Below are 13,491 nucleotides of genomic sequence, written 5' to 3'. Positions count from 1 at the left end.
TGCCTGGGTGGCGCAGCGGTTAAGCGTCTGCCTTTGGCTCAGGGCGTGATCCCGGCATTCTGGGATCGAGCCCCACATCAGGCTCATCCGCTGTGAGCCTGCTTCTTCCTCTCCCACTCCCCCACTTGTGTTCCCTCTCTCGCTGGCTGTCTCTATCTCTGTCAAATAAATAAAATCTTTAAAAAAAAAAAAAACCAAAAAAACCCCGAAAAACAGCTAGTATGGCATTGTTTCAGGTGGAAAGTAAAGCTGATCTCTTTTACTCCCATCTTAGTTGGAAGAAAGAAAAAAGGCTTTGAGAACTAAACTGTAGTATTAAACCATTGCCCAGGTCCCAGACTATCCATGGTGCATATGCAGGACAGACCCAAAAAGTATAATAAAAAAGACTTTGAAAATTTGTTATCAGAACTGTTGCACAGATGGTGACACTTCCAATCTGAATCTAACCAGGTTGATTGCCTACTAAACCCCAAAATGTCAACATTCTCCCTATCATTTTAACAAGACCCAGAGTTTCACAACTTAATATTCAAAAGGCCAGGGTATGCTCCAAAATTACTCAACATACAAAGAACCAGAAAAGACCCACCAGTTCTCCTGGGAAAAGAACCTGTAGATGCTAACTTCAAGATGACCTACTTGTTGAAATTATCAAAGACTTCATCTCATATTCTATGAGATGGGGTATCTTTATCTGATAGACTATGAAATAAAGTTAAGCACTAGTGAACTGAAAGAAGATCACAGCAGAGAATAGAAACTTCAAAGGAGAACCAAGGGAAAAGTTTAGAATTAAAAAGTACAATGTCTAGGGATGCCTGGGTGGCTCAGTCCAGCGAGTGTCTGCCTTTGGCTCAGGTCATGATCCCAGAGTCCTGGGACTGAGTGCCACACTGGGCTCCCTGCTCAGGCAGAGAGCCTGCTTCCCCCCCCCCCCCCCGCCCGACCCCGCTCATGCTCTTTCTGCTTCTCTCTCAAAAAAAGAAAATTATAAAAGTACAATGTCTAAAAGAAAAAAATTCAGTAGATAGGTCAATAGCAGAATGAAAATGATAGGAAAATGTCAGTTTGAAGATTATCAACTCTGAAGAACAGAAGATTTTGAACAAAAGAATTTCAGGAATCTACGGGACCATAATGAAAGATCAAACATCCATGTCATTGAAGTACCCAGAAGAGGAGAGACTACTACAGGAAAGTATTTGAAGAAATAGCAGCTGAGAACCTCCCAAATTTGGTACGAGACCTAGATTTATAGATTCAAGGTGGTCAGTGAACCCTAAATAGGACAAAGGGAAAGAAAACTATTATCTATATATGTTAAAATTGAATTGCTGTAAAACTAAGCAGCCAAAAACAGGGCCTTACATATGGAAAACAGTGATTTGAAAGACAGTGAATTTCTCTTCAGAAAGGCACGGGCCAGAAGACAATGGTTCATTATTTTTATATCCAGCAAAAATATCTGTAAGGAATTAGGGTGAAAGAAGCTACCAGTTTCATTAGTGATTTTAAAAGGACAGAGAAATTAAAGATTTAATAGGCATGAGCTTTATATATCAGAGTTCTGAAAGGATGAATTAAAAAGTTTATTTACATTTAAATATAAATGTTGCTTTACCTACCTCACTTCACTTTGAGTGATTTTAGACAACTAGTTCATGTGGTTTGTTTTTAAAATCAATCTTGGGGCATGCCTGGGTGGCTTGGTCGGCAAAGTGTCCAACTCTTGATTTCGGCTCGGCTCAGGTCATGATCTCAGAGTCCCGAGATCGATCCCAGCATCGGGCTTCATGCTCAGTGTAGAGTCTGCTTGTCCCTGTCCCTCCCTACCCCCCTTGCATGCATACTTACTCTCTCTCAAATAAATAAAAGCTTTAAAAAAATAATGTCAATCTTGGGACTTAATATTATGTTCTATTATTAGGAAAACCGAAAGCGTCATGGCTCTAGTCGCAGTGTTGTAGATATGGATTTAGATGATACAGACGATGGTGACGATAATGCCCCTTTGTTTTACCAACCTGGAAAAAGAGGATTTTATACTCCAAGGCCTGGCAAAAACACAGAAGCAAGGTTGAATTGTTTCAGAAACATTGGCAGGTAAAATAATGCTAATCTTCTATTTGAATTTTTTAAAAATTTCAGTTTGAGACTTTTCTAAAACATACTAGTTTTTTAAATGTGTGTATGTTCTTCATACTGACTAGAACTATGAGGCTGTAGAAAATTTCTCAAAATACTGTGTGTATATTATGTATGTATATGTGGGGTTATATGTGTTTTAGAATTATTTTCAAATTTAAATGTATTTCCCTGTTTTTATTTTTAGGATTCTTGGACTATGTCTGTTACAGAATGAACTATGTCCTATTACATTGAATAGACATGTAATTAAAGTGTTGCTTGGTAGGAAAGTAAGTGATTTTAATGAACCTAACTGCTTTTACAATTGCAAAAATTTCCTTTTATAGCCATTATAAATCATTTTCAAACATTTAATGACATGGGAGAAAAAATCTCAGTACATGGAGGAGATAGCATAGCAGAGCGGGTGACACTGGTGGGTTTGGGGGTGTCTGACAGACCTGGATCTTGATGCAGACAAATCCCTTCACACCTATGGCATATTTTTCCATTTGCAAAATGGTAAAACTGTAGTGCCTGGTAAGTGCTCAATAGATTATAACTATTACTATTTGTTCAAACAGGTGGTAGTGTAAGTAGAAGTTGTATTTTATTGAAAAGAGTGTTGTTGGCTTCAAAAATATATGTAAAATGTACAGGAGGGAGAGGGGACAAAAGAATGTGAGAAAATACAGCATAGCATGCTTGATATTTATCTCTGGGTGATAGAATTAGCTTAATTTCTTTATGTGCTTTGATAGTCTGACTGCCTGCACATTCTTTTTATATGGGGGGGAGGACCACATCCTTTAAAATTAATGTATAATACTAATTATGCAGCTTTTGATTTAAAACACAACTGCCAGTGTTCCTAAAGGTATTATAAAGAAATTACTTGATACAAAACAATGAAATATTTTAGTCTTTTCCAGCAATGTATACCACACGTGTGATATGAATTAACATTGTTGAAGCTGTCGTCTAATAATTTTCTTGAATCAAACCCACTGATGAATAGTTTTCTGTTAATACAGCATATCATTATATATGTGTGTGTACATATGTATGCAGGTACATATAAAATGGTGTACACTCTGACCCTGTTGAATTCTTAAAAGTATTCCAGCTAAAATGTTCTTGTGCAAAGAACTAGATTTAATTCAGCAATAGCTCAGAAATGTTGATGCATTGAGCCTTTTTAACAAGGTTTATGGAAAAGATGGGATCAAGTAGACTCAAGTTTAACCCAATGAGATGACCTTTAATAAGTCACTGAATTCCTTTGAGCATCAGATTCATCATCTAGAATAATCTATATTTTATAATCAAGACTAAATAGGATGTATACTAAGGAGCAGCTGCTCAGCATGATCACTGTTTGATAATTAGTGCAGGTTTTTGCAAATACATTATTTTGGAACTTAAACTCCTCCACTATTGGCTTTAAATTTTTTTCAAAATATATATTATACTTATTATATTTTGAAAGTTAAATAATTATCAGAGCTAAAGATTAACATTTTACCTCTTCAAATCAGTTATATTTAGTGGAATATTATTCTTTATATCTTCAAATTAGATGAAATTCAGTAAAGATGTTTCATAATTGAGTTTCATATGATTACTTTCTTAGGTCAATTGGCATGATTTTGCTTTTTTTGACCCTGTGATGTATGAGAGTTTACGGCAACTTATCCTCGCTTCTCAGAGTTCAGATGCTGATGCTGTTTTCTCTGCAATGGATTTGGCATTTGCAATTGACTTGTGTAAAGAAGAGGGTGGAGGACAGGTAAAGCGTAATTTTCTGATTCTGGCAAGAGAATTTTGGTTGGTCTGTTTGCTTATGTTATATAGAAATAATTTAGATGGGGACAGAACAAGAGACACAAACATATGGAGGAAAAACACAGGAGATATCTGGACAGGCAGAGAGAGAGAGATGGAGAGTTAGTGAGACAGACTGAAAAGTAGAAGAGTTTTTTGTACTTATTTTTTTGCATTTCTTAGATATTTGTCAGATGCAGAATTATCTTACGTTTTTATTTTTATTTTTTTTTTTAATTTCAGAGACAGTGAGGGGTGGGCAGAGGGAGAGGCAGAGAGAAACTCTAAGTAGACTCTGTGCACACGGCACTCGATCTCACTACCCTGAAATCACGACCTGAGGTGAAACCAAGAGTTGGACGCATAACCAGCTGCGCCACCCAGAGGCCCCCAGAATTGTCTTTAGAATTTTAGGAAATTGTTTTATTTTTTATTATGTTAGTCACCATACAGTACATCCCTGGTTTTTGATGTAAAGTTCGATGATTCTTTGGTTGCGTATAACACCCAGTGCACCATGCAATATGAACTGTGGACTTACTACTGCTTTGACAAAATTGCTTTCAAATGGCAATGCTAAATTTTTTACAGGTTGAACTTATTCCTAATGGTGTAAATATACCAGTGACTCCCCAGAATGTGTATGAGTATGTGCGGAAATATGCAGAACATAGAATGTTGGTAGTTGCAGAACAGCCATTACACGTGAGTACTCTCTTGAAAGTGCTCTTTGACCTGATGAGGCTCTTTGTGTCTTCATGTGTGGTAAACTAGTTAAGAGTGTATTCAGCTTGCCTATCAAAGGTTAGAACTTCTAAACCAAATTAATTTACGTACAGTGTAGATTACACCTGACTCCAGACCAAGCACTCTCTTTTCAGTAAAACTATTTGGAAAACCTATGTAATCATCAGAAAGTCTATTTGGTGAGTAAAAGTTTGGAAAGGGTTCTTGTGGAACTGAAATGACTACTGTTTGGGGGTCCTACCACCACCCATGTCTAGGTGACTGACTAGAAGGACTCTAAGGCAATTATAGTCATGGTTTATTATAGCAAAAGGACTCACAAGGGAAAAAGTACAGTAGACCAAGTCTGGAGGAAATGTACGTGCAGCCTTCCAAAGTTCTCTCTCTCAGGCTATGGGCTATCACAAAGAACCTACTTCTTTCCTTTAGCAGTGAATTACAGAAACACATGTACAGTGTTTATGTTTAGAGAAGCCTGCTTAAGAGCCACAGCCCAGGTTCTTGTTTTTTTGGAGGCTAGTCCTGTATGCATTTTCTGCCTATGCATCCAGCCATGATTACTGAAATTCAGACTCTTAGAGGAAATTCATCATAAATCACACTGTTTGCACATATGGTCTAGGCAAGCTGATACAGCAGGGTTCATTGCTCTAGGCATTAAAAATAGCCATATCAGTAAAGCCAAGTTTCAGATGCCAGCCAAAGACCCCCCCACCCCCCACAGTAAGGGCCTTCTAAAGAGTAACATTAGGCCTGCTGTGTATGTCAAATGTTTTATTATTTGTCAGAGAGAGCAGCACACAGGCAGGAGGGAGAAGCAGGTTCCCTGCTGAGCAACAAGCCCGTTGTGGGGTTCCACACCCTAGGATCATGACCTAAGCCAAAGGCAGATGCTTAACTGACTGAGCCACCCAGGCATCCCTTGTCAAGTGTGCTGGGAATAACTGTGCAAGTTCTAAAGTCCTACTGTCAGGATTCAAATCATGGCTTGCTTAGAACAGTTCTTGGCACACTATAATTTCTTGGTAAGCTTCTAGATTACAGATTTGTGTTTTTTTGTCATTATGATACCTTTCATAGGATGTGACAGGATAGCATGTTTGACACATTGAAGCTATTTTTATTTAATGACTAGCCTGTTATTAACATAATTAAATTATGTTCAGTTAAATCCTACTGTATAACAATACTATTTCACTTTTGAACCTGTAGCCTATTCATGATGCCTTTTTTCCCCTCTGCCTCTTTTGAATCTATTAAATTCAAAATACAGAACTTAATTTCTTTCTTTCTGGTTTAAAATGAGAACTAGTATTCTTGTTCTGCTAAAATTAGATACTGGGGTTTAACAATAATGCTACAGGGAAAATAAAGTACTGAGATTAATAAAAAGGTAATTTTTAAAATATTCTGTAGGCAATGAGGAAAGGTCTACTGGATGTGCTTCCAAAAAATTCATTAGAAGATTTAACAGCAGAAGATTTTAGGCTTTTGGTAAATGGCTGTGGTGAAGTTAATGTGCAGATGTTGATCAGTTTCACCTCTTTCAATGATGAATCAGGTATGAAATTTTTTGAATGTTTAAGGAACAAACTCGATAGATATATTTGCAGGGCTTAGAAATGCTGTGTTACTCAGGTGTTTAAAACGTTTTTGGTTTACATTTTTAAGATAAGATTGAACTATGATGACTTGGCATTAGGTTATTCTTAATTTAATTTTTCTAGGTTTTAAAGAATATATGGTTTAGTATAAATATAAGTAAAAATTCTTTATGGTGAGCAACTACATAAAAGGATTTTTATATACGAAGAAAAAATAATCCATGTGACAATTCTACTGGCCTTACCCAATTCACTTCTCTTAGACTCTCTCATTAAAGAATTTGACCATATGGTGTTTGCTTTGTAGAACTGGACCCAAAGTTCACTTACAAAGGTGTAACAACACACAAACACACGGAGAATCTAGAAAGAATTACTAAGAGGTAGTGATAATCCTCCTAGAATAACATTGACCTTCAGGGCCTGATTGTTGCAACTGTTTTCAAAGTCCAGTAAGCCTAAGAATAGAATTTTAGTTGTGACTGTACTATAAAACACTGGAAGCTCCAAGAAATTCCTTGTAAGATGTAGCTCAAAATTAACTGTGTACATGAAGGTACTAGTTTTCCTCCTTTTTTTACATTTTATAAACAGCTTTTTGGATTAATTTTCTTGTATTTTTCTCTGTGCTTGGCAGCATATAGATTCACTGTATTGTAGTTTTTGTGCTGCTTTTTAATATAGTTTTCAGTACTGTGAGATAAGAATTGTCTCATTTACAAAACAAAAACCTAAGAGGGGAAAATAAATACAAAAGCCCCTCCAGATATGATCCTCAGATAAGCAGCATCAGCATCATCTAGAAGTTTTTTAGGAATGCAGAACATCCGTTCCTTTCCTCCTCTCCCCCCCCACCCCCGACCTAGTAAATGAGAATCTGCATTTAAAAAAGATCTCCCAAGTTATTCGTAAACTCATTAAAATTTGTGAACACTGGTTTAAAAGTTCATGAAAAGAATCATGAATTACATATGGGATTAAAGTCATGTGATTATCATTTTTGAGGCTAGGCTGGTGGTCCATTTTTCTTGGTCATCTTAAGTCAGGATTGACTAATGAACTATTATAGGTTTTACATTATGCAAATGGTCCTAATTTCCTGTATTAGGAATTAGACCTCTGATCCTAAATTTCAATTTTAATCTATTTTTATAAGAAGCAATTTTTAAATATAACTGACAGAGTATACTGGATTTATATTCTTCACTCTTAGGAGAAAATGCGGAGAAGCTCTTGCAGTTCAAGCGTTGGTTCTGGTCAATAGTAGAGAAGATGAGCATGACAGAACGACAAGATCTTGTAAGTTAAAAATTTCACAAAATTTGTAGCAAAATACGAAATTTTAAAATACTGTATATGATAGCCTTTTAAGTTTGTAAACAGATGGTTGGTCATTTTAATTTTGGCTAAGGAAATTATAGAAAGGTCAGAAATATAAGGCAGTTTTAGTTTTTCTACTCTAGAACTGAAAACCTAAAGTAGTAATAAAGCCTTACAGGCTTTAAGTGCAGAGTAAAATGTATTTAGCTATTTGCTATGTTATCCTTAGTTCCAGAAGATAATACCAGTTAATTGTTGAGACAAGTTTCTTTTTCCCTATAGTGCTTATATATGCTGGCTGCTCCTTTTATATATCCTTAATCCTTTTGACCAGTGGCAAGTCTTAGCAATCAAGACACTATTCAAACATTTTGCAGTCTGTAACTAGGAATAGAATAGCTTGTGATATGTGGATATTAAGTCTATGATTTTAATCTTATTAGAATCATTAACTAGATAATATAAACTTTAGTCATAGTGAAAAGCCTACCAAGTCAGTGGAATCTATGTCCAACCTTGAGTATATAACTAAATCAACCTGTCCATTAATCTTGAAAGGCAATCTTCACCAGACTTTTAGAAATTTGAGGGACGTTCCTTACCTGGAAAATCCTAGGGAATCCTTTCTACTCGTATTCCTCATGGTTCCCTGAAACATATCCCCTGTCGAACCAGCCTTAGTTCTCAGTAACTCAAACCAGACTACTTGTGGAATATATAAAAATGATCCAATTTCTACAACTATCTTCCAATTTTATTTGAGAGGGAAAATGGTTAGTTGTGCAGGAAAGCACGAAACTTGCAGTTTCCCCTTTATCTTCAACTGAGTCAGTAACTTATTTTTGGGAGGGGGTTCTGCATTTAGGACTCCTTAATTTTTACATGGTCCCTTCCAATATTTCTGCATTATAGTGAGACAGGTTTTTTTGGTAGTCCTAGCTGTCATGTCTGTTGGTTCTGTTCTTGGTTTTAGCCACTCTGGTAATTTCCACTTAGGTTGTCCTCTAGGTAGATTCCATATACTTGGGTTCCATGTAATTCAGCTTTCCCAATCTTGTGGATTCTAAAGTCTCTGCCTACTGCTAATACCATATCTGTCCTTCTTGGTTTCATTGTCAGGGTTCTACCACCTATAGTCAGTTTTTTGATTCCGGTACCTTGTTGCTTAAAGCAAGGGGCCATATCAGTTCTATAAGACATAGCAAAAACAGAAATGATTGGCTATCTGTTACAGTTCTAAGGTTTTAATGGACTATTTTTTTATCCCCTAGTTTTAATGTTCTGTTTTTAAACTAGTAAATCCTCAGTTCTGTCAGTCAAGTTAAATTGCACTGCAGTTTCTGCCTTCTACTGGAAGATAAATTTGCTAACTATTCAGTTTTTGAAATGAAAGAAAGAAGATCTCCCTTTGTAAAGCGCCTCAGAATTTCCTATAAACAGCTTTGATTTGTGAGTGTTACTCCTCAATTTGTAGGGCTTAAGCAGCATATCAAGGGGTCTTTTCCCTGTCCTCTTTTGGGAAGAATGCTTCGCGGTTGTTGGTTTTATCCTGATGTATCTGAGGAGAAGAGCTGAAGGACATAAGAATATCACAGATTATTCAGAGTAAACTGTTCTCCCTTGAATTATTAGTCCTGCAAGTTACAGGGTATTTTGGGCTAATGGGTAACACATAGTTTATTCCCCTCTTAGTCACAGTTTACTAGTAAAAGTTCTGAAAAAATCTTGTAGTATGGATGTACAGCAATGGTAGTTATCTACCCTGGCTAACCATATCCATCTTTGGAGGAACACTTTAAGTTTGTTCTTTACTTGTAAAATGAGTGGATTGGACCAGCTTTATCTCTAGAGCATCTTTTATAAAGTTCTTTGAAGATTTTGTAGACCCTGACACTTAGCAGGGATTCTTTTCTGCCCCCTTCTACAGAAGTTAGAGGAGATTTTTCATAAAACCATTTTTCAGGATAGCAGGTTACAGTTGACCCTTGAATAATATGGAGGTTAAGGGCACCAGCCCACTATGCAGTTCAAAATCTGAGTATGACTTTTGACTCTCCCCAAATCTTTACTATAATAGCCTGCTATTGACCAGAAGCCTACCAATAACAAACAGTCCATTACACATATTTTGTATGTTGTATGTAATATATAACTGAACTCTTAAAGTAAGCTAAAGAAAATGTTAAGAAAATCATACAGAAAATATATTTATAGTACTGTATGTTGTGTATTTATAAAAAAAAATTTGCATGTGGGGCACCTGGCGGTCTTAGGTTGGTGGAGTATGCAACTCTTGAGATTGTGAATTCGAGCCAGACACTGGGTGTAGAGGTTACTTTAAAAAAAAAAAAATCCACATGTAAGTGGACTCATGTAGTTCAAACCCATGTTGTTCAAGGGTCAACTGTAGTTCATTAAGGTCTTCTAGTCACTCTGGGAGATTGGATATATTTGTCTTTTTAGTTGTGCATTTTGGAAAGCATTAGATTTAAAAAGGTTTACCTTTAAGAAATAGGCACTGGGCACTGTAAGAATGTAATGTGTGTATATATGTATAGATCAGTGAGGAATGATGTAAAGTACAGAAGTTAACATTTATCTTATTTACTCGATGTCACACAAAATAGATGTGTAGTAAAACTCAATGTGAATATGGCTTATTGCGTGGATTTTATGTACAGTAGATACTCCCCAACACTTTAATTATTCCTGTGTCACAATATAGCACATAGATTATTTTGCTGGTACATAAAATGCAAAACAACTTTTTTGATAACCTTTGTGAATTTGAAAACTTTTTTGGGTACCTTGTGCCCTATTTCCACTAAAAGATACTTCAAAAGCCACTGGAAAGGCCCATAGAGAAACTGAGGCCCTAGAAACAGTCACTTTTCTACATACCTGACACTTTCTTTTCTGACCCCGAACCTTTTCAGTACAAGAAATAAATTTAAAACCCAGTTCAAAATAATATCCCTCTGTAGGTTTTAAAGAATGGGGCTCTCTCTATATATATTGCCAGAGTTAATCTTTTAAAAGCCAAAATTGTAATTATTATATTCCTGTTTAGGTTTACTTTTGGACATCAAGCCCATCATTACCAGCCAGTGAAGAAGGATTCCAGCCTATGCCCTCAATCACAATAAGACCACCAGATGACCAACATCTTCCTACTGCAAACACTTGTATTTCTCGACTTTACGTCCCACTCTATTCCTCTAAACAGATTCTCAAACAGAAGTTGCTACTCGCCATTAAGACCAAGAATTTTGGTTTTGTGTAGAGTATAAAAAGTGTGTATTGCTGTGTAATATTACTAGCTAATTTTGTAGATTTTTTCCCATTTGTCTATAAAAGTTTATGGAAGTTAATGCTGTCACACCCCCTGGTGGTACCTTAAAGAGATTAAATGCAAACATTCCTTGCTGAGTTTGTAGCTTAAAGGCCTGAGGAGCACTAGCAAAAATTTGTTTAATGGTTTGCTAGTCTACAACTTCTGGGTCTAACCCCAGCCAAAGATGACAGCAGAACAACATAATTTACACTGTGATTTATCTTTTTGCTGAGGGGAAAAATGTAAAATGTTCTGAAAATTCACTGCTGCCTTTGTGGAAAGTGTTTCAGCAAAGGTTCTTGTATAGAGGGAATAGGGAATTTCAAAATAAAAAATTAAGTATGTTCTGTGTTTTCATTTTAACTTTTTTTATGGTGTTTAATTTGTGGTTGGCTGCAATTGTGTATCATGTATATGGAACTTGTAAAAAGTTCTGGACATTCAGATCTTAGAGATGAAATCACTTTTACCTATGAAAACCACTTATTGCGGTTTATTTTAGCTGCATTGAGCTCTAGGATATTAAATGATATCACTAATATTTTGCATGTAATTTGTTCATTTGAGTAAGGGCACTTTTTTGTACATATGATGGGGCCAATGCACAGTACTTTATCACAATCAACTTTTTTTTCTTTGTATCCCTATTTCAATGAGCAGTCAGTCAGGAGGTTACTGCACTTCAGTTCTAATTAGACATTTGTACTAAGGTATTTCAGTTATGTAAACTCAGCCTGGGCACTTTCTGATAACTGTAAAATGTTTTATAAGATCATGATTATTGAAGATACATTTTGGAAAATTTTAAATGTTCGTGAGCAGCTTAACTACTTTTGTATCTAGCCTTTTTTAAGTATCTTGTTACATTTACTTTTTTAAATAAAGAAATTACAGAAGAAATGTCAAGTAATATTGAAGAAACAATAGTTTTTATTTATGTAGTTGTACATTTTTAAACTAAGGGTAATACACCAACATGGTTATGTGCATAAAAATTTTTGATTTAAAGAACTGAAAGTTTATATACACATGGACTATAAGAAAGAGAAGAAAATCAGTCCACATTTTACAGTTAGCAGAGAATCCTGAATGGCACTGGCCAGGCCATCTTTTCTTTTTACAAATGAGGGAAGTGAAGTGTGACCCTTACTTGGCATAGGAAGTTAATTCACTTATACTTAGTAACTAAGTGACAAGTTCTTTTTTTGATGATCCATTAATTATGTAGCCTAGGACCAATATCTCTAAATTCTTGTGGTTTTAGTAGCTTTATTCAAAGGCATAAGGAACACTGTTTTCTCACTAAGTCTTCAAAAAGTGACTTAAACTAGTCACTTCGCATATTGAAAAAGAGAAATTCTCTGAAATCTCTACCTTTCAATTCCTTTAAGAAGACTCCTGGCCTTTGGGATGTTTTTCATATTCAAAGGCACTATGCTTTTGTTATATAACTTCCTGCAGAAGACTGAACCATGTGATATTCTCAGCCCTGCTGACACAATAAATATTAAAAACTAAAATGATAGTAGTGAAACTCATTGTATTACTTAAAAGTTACACAACATGCTGTATTAGATTTGTGTAAATTAACCAAAGGTTATTTTACAAAGTGAGACACTGGTTTTTATGTCTAAATGCTATTTCTGAGTAAATGAAATAGTAATTAGATTAAGAGCTAATTATCATCAATGTGTCTGAAAGAGATAAAATTTATATATCTCCTTAACTTCTGTATGCACATGATGGGATAAAATATTAAATGAAAACAAACTAGATATGATTAGGACATTTGAAACCCTAATTGTGAATTTATTTTTAATAGTTACTGAAAGAATGAAAATATTTAAAATAATGCACAATGTCTTAAGTCTTCCTAAATCAAGATTTTGGTTAAAATGCTTTTAGGACTATTAAAAGCAGAGTGAGTTTTTTTCTTTTTTCTTTTTCTTTTTTAAATAAAGCATAAAATGGTTCTAAATGGAAAATAAAGTCATGTAAAATAAAGTTCTCTTTTGGTCTTGTTTAGTGATTAATAGAATTGAAAACAAATTTAGGACGAGAAGACCAAGAATGAACTTTACTGAGGGATTTTCAAAGTTTTGCTACTTTTACCCTTCCCCCCAGCCGCCAACATAAACCATCTGAATATCTTGACTATCCAGTATAATAATAGCTTACTGAGACTGACTTGAGGTTTTTAATAGTATGATGTCACTATTTAATACTTGCCCCTCAACATTTCTCTTCTAAAGATGATCATTTCTGTTTAAAGGTAGCCAGTGATTTCTAGGTCTGAACTCAAAACAGATCTTCCCTTGAGGTAGTAGTTGTCAGTGCAGATTTCCCTAATCTTTGCCCATTCTTTCAATCACATTCTGATTCAATAAGTCTTCAGTGGAGTACAGAAATCTTTGTTCTTAAAACAGCATCCCAGGTGATTCTGAAACACTGCAAGAACATTCTTTTTCACGAATGTAAATCCCCCTGTTGTCCTTAGAGCCAAACTTCTCCTACTTACAGCCTATGGAAAAA

General features: G+C 35.4%; 1 protein-coding gene across 1 annotated transcript in view; it reads left to right on the top strand.

Annotated features, from left to right (window-relative positions):
- The window catches only part of UBR5 (ubiquitin protein ligase E3 component n-recognin 5), a 137,155-nt gene extending 124,192 nt beyond the window's left edge, over positions 1–12,963 (top strand). Inside the window, exons 55-61 of the mRNA XM_034668516.1 lie at positions 1,931–2,106; positions 2,336–2,420; positions 3,764–3,919; positions 4,546–4,659; positions 6,118–6,262; positions 7,519–7,604; positions 10,696–12,963. Coding sequence (XP_034524407.1) covers positions 1,931–2,106; positions 2,336–2,420; positions 3,764–3,919; positions 4,546–4,659; positions 6,118–6,262; positions 7,519–7,604; positions 10,696–10,908 — 975 coding nt within the window. The 3' untranslated portion in view covers positions 10,909–12,963. The remainder of the gene's footprint in view (positions 1–1,930; positions 2,107–2,335; positions 2,421–3,763; positions 3,920–4,545; positions 4,660–6,117; positions 6,263–7,518; positions 7,605–10,695) is intronic.
- The last annotated feature ends 528 nt before the right edge of the window (positions 12,964–13,491 follow it).

Source organism: Ailuropoda melanoleuca, chromosome 9 (genome assembly GCF_002007445.2).
Source record: "Ailuropoda melanoleuca isolate Jingjing chromosome 9, ASM200744v2, whole genome shotgun sequence".
Lineage (NCBI taxonomy): Eukaryota > Metazoa > Chordata > Mammalia > Carnivora > Ursidae > Ailuropoda > Ailuropoda melanoleuca.
The sequence above is the reverse complement of the archived record's forward strand: the minus strand, read 5'-3'. Positions and strand labels throughout refer to the sequence as shown.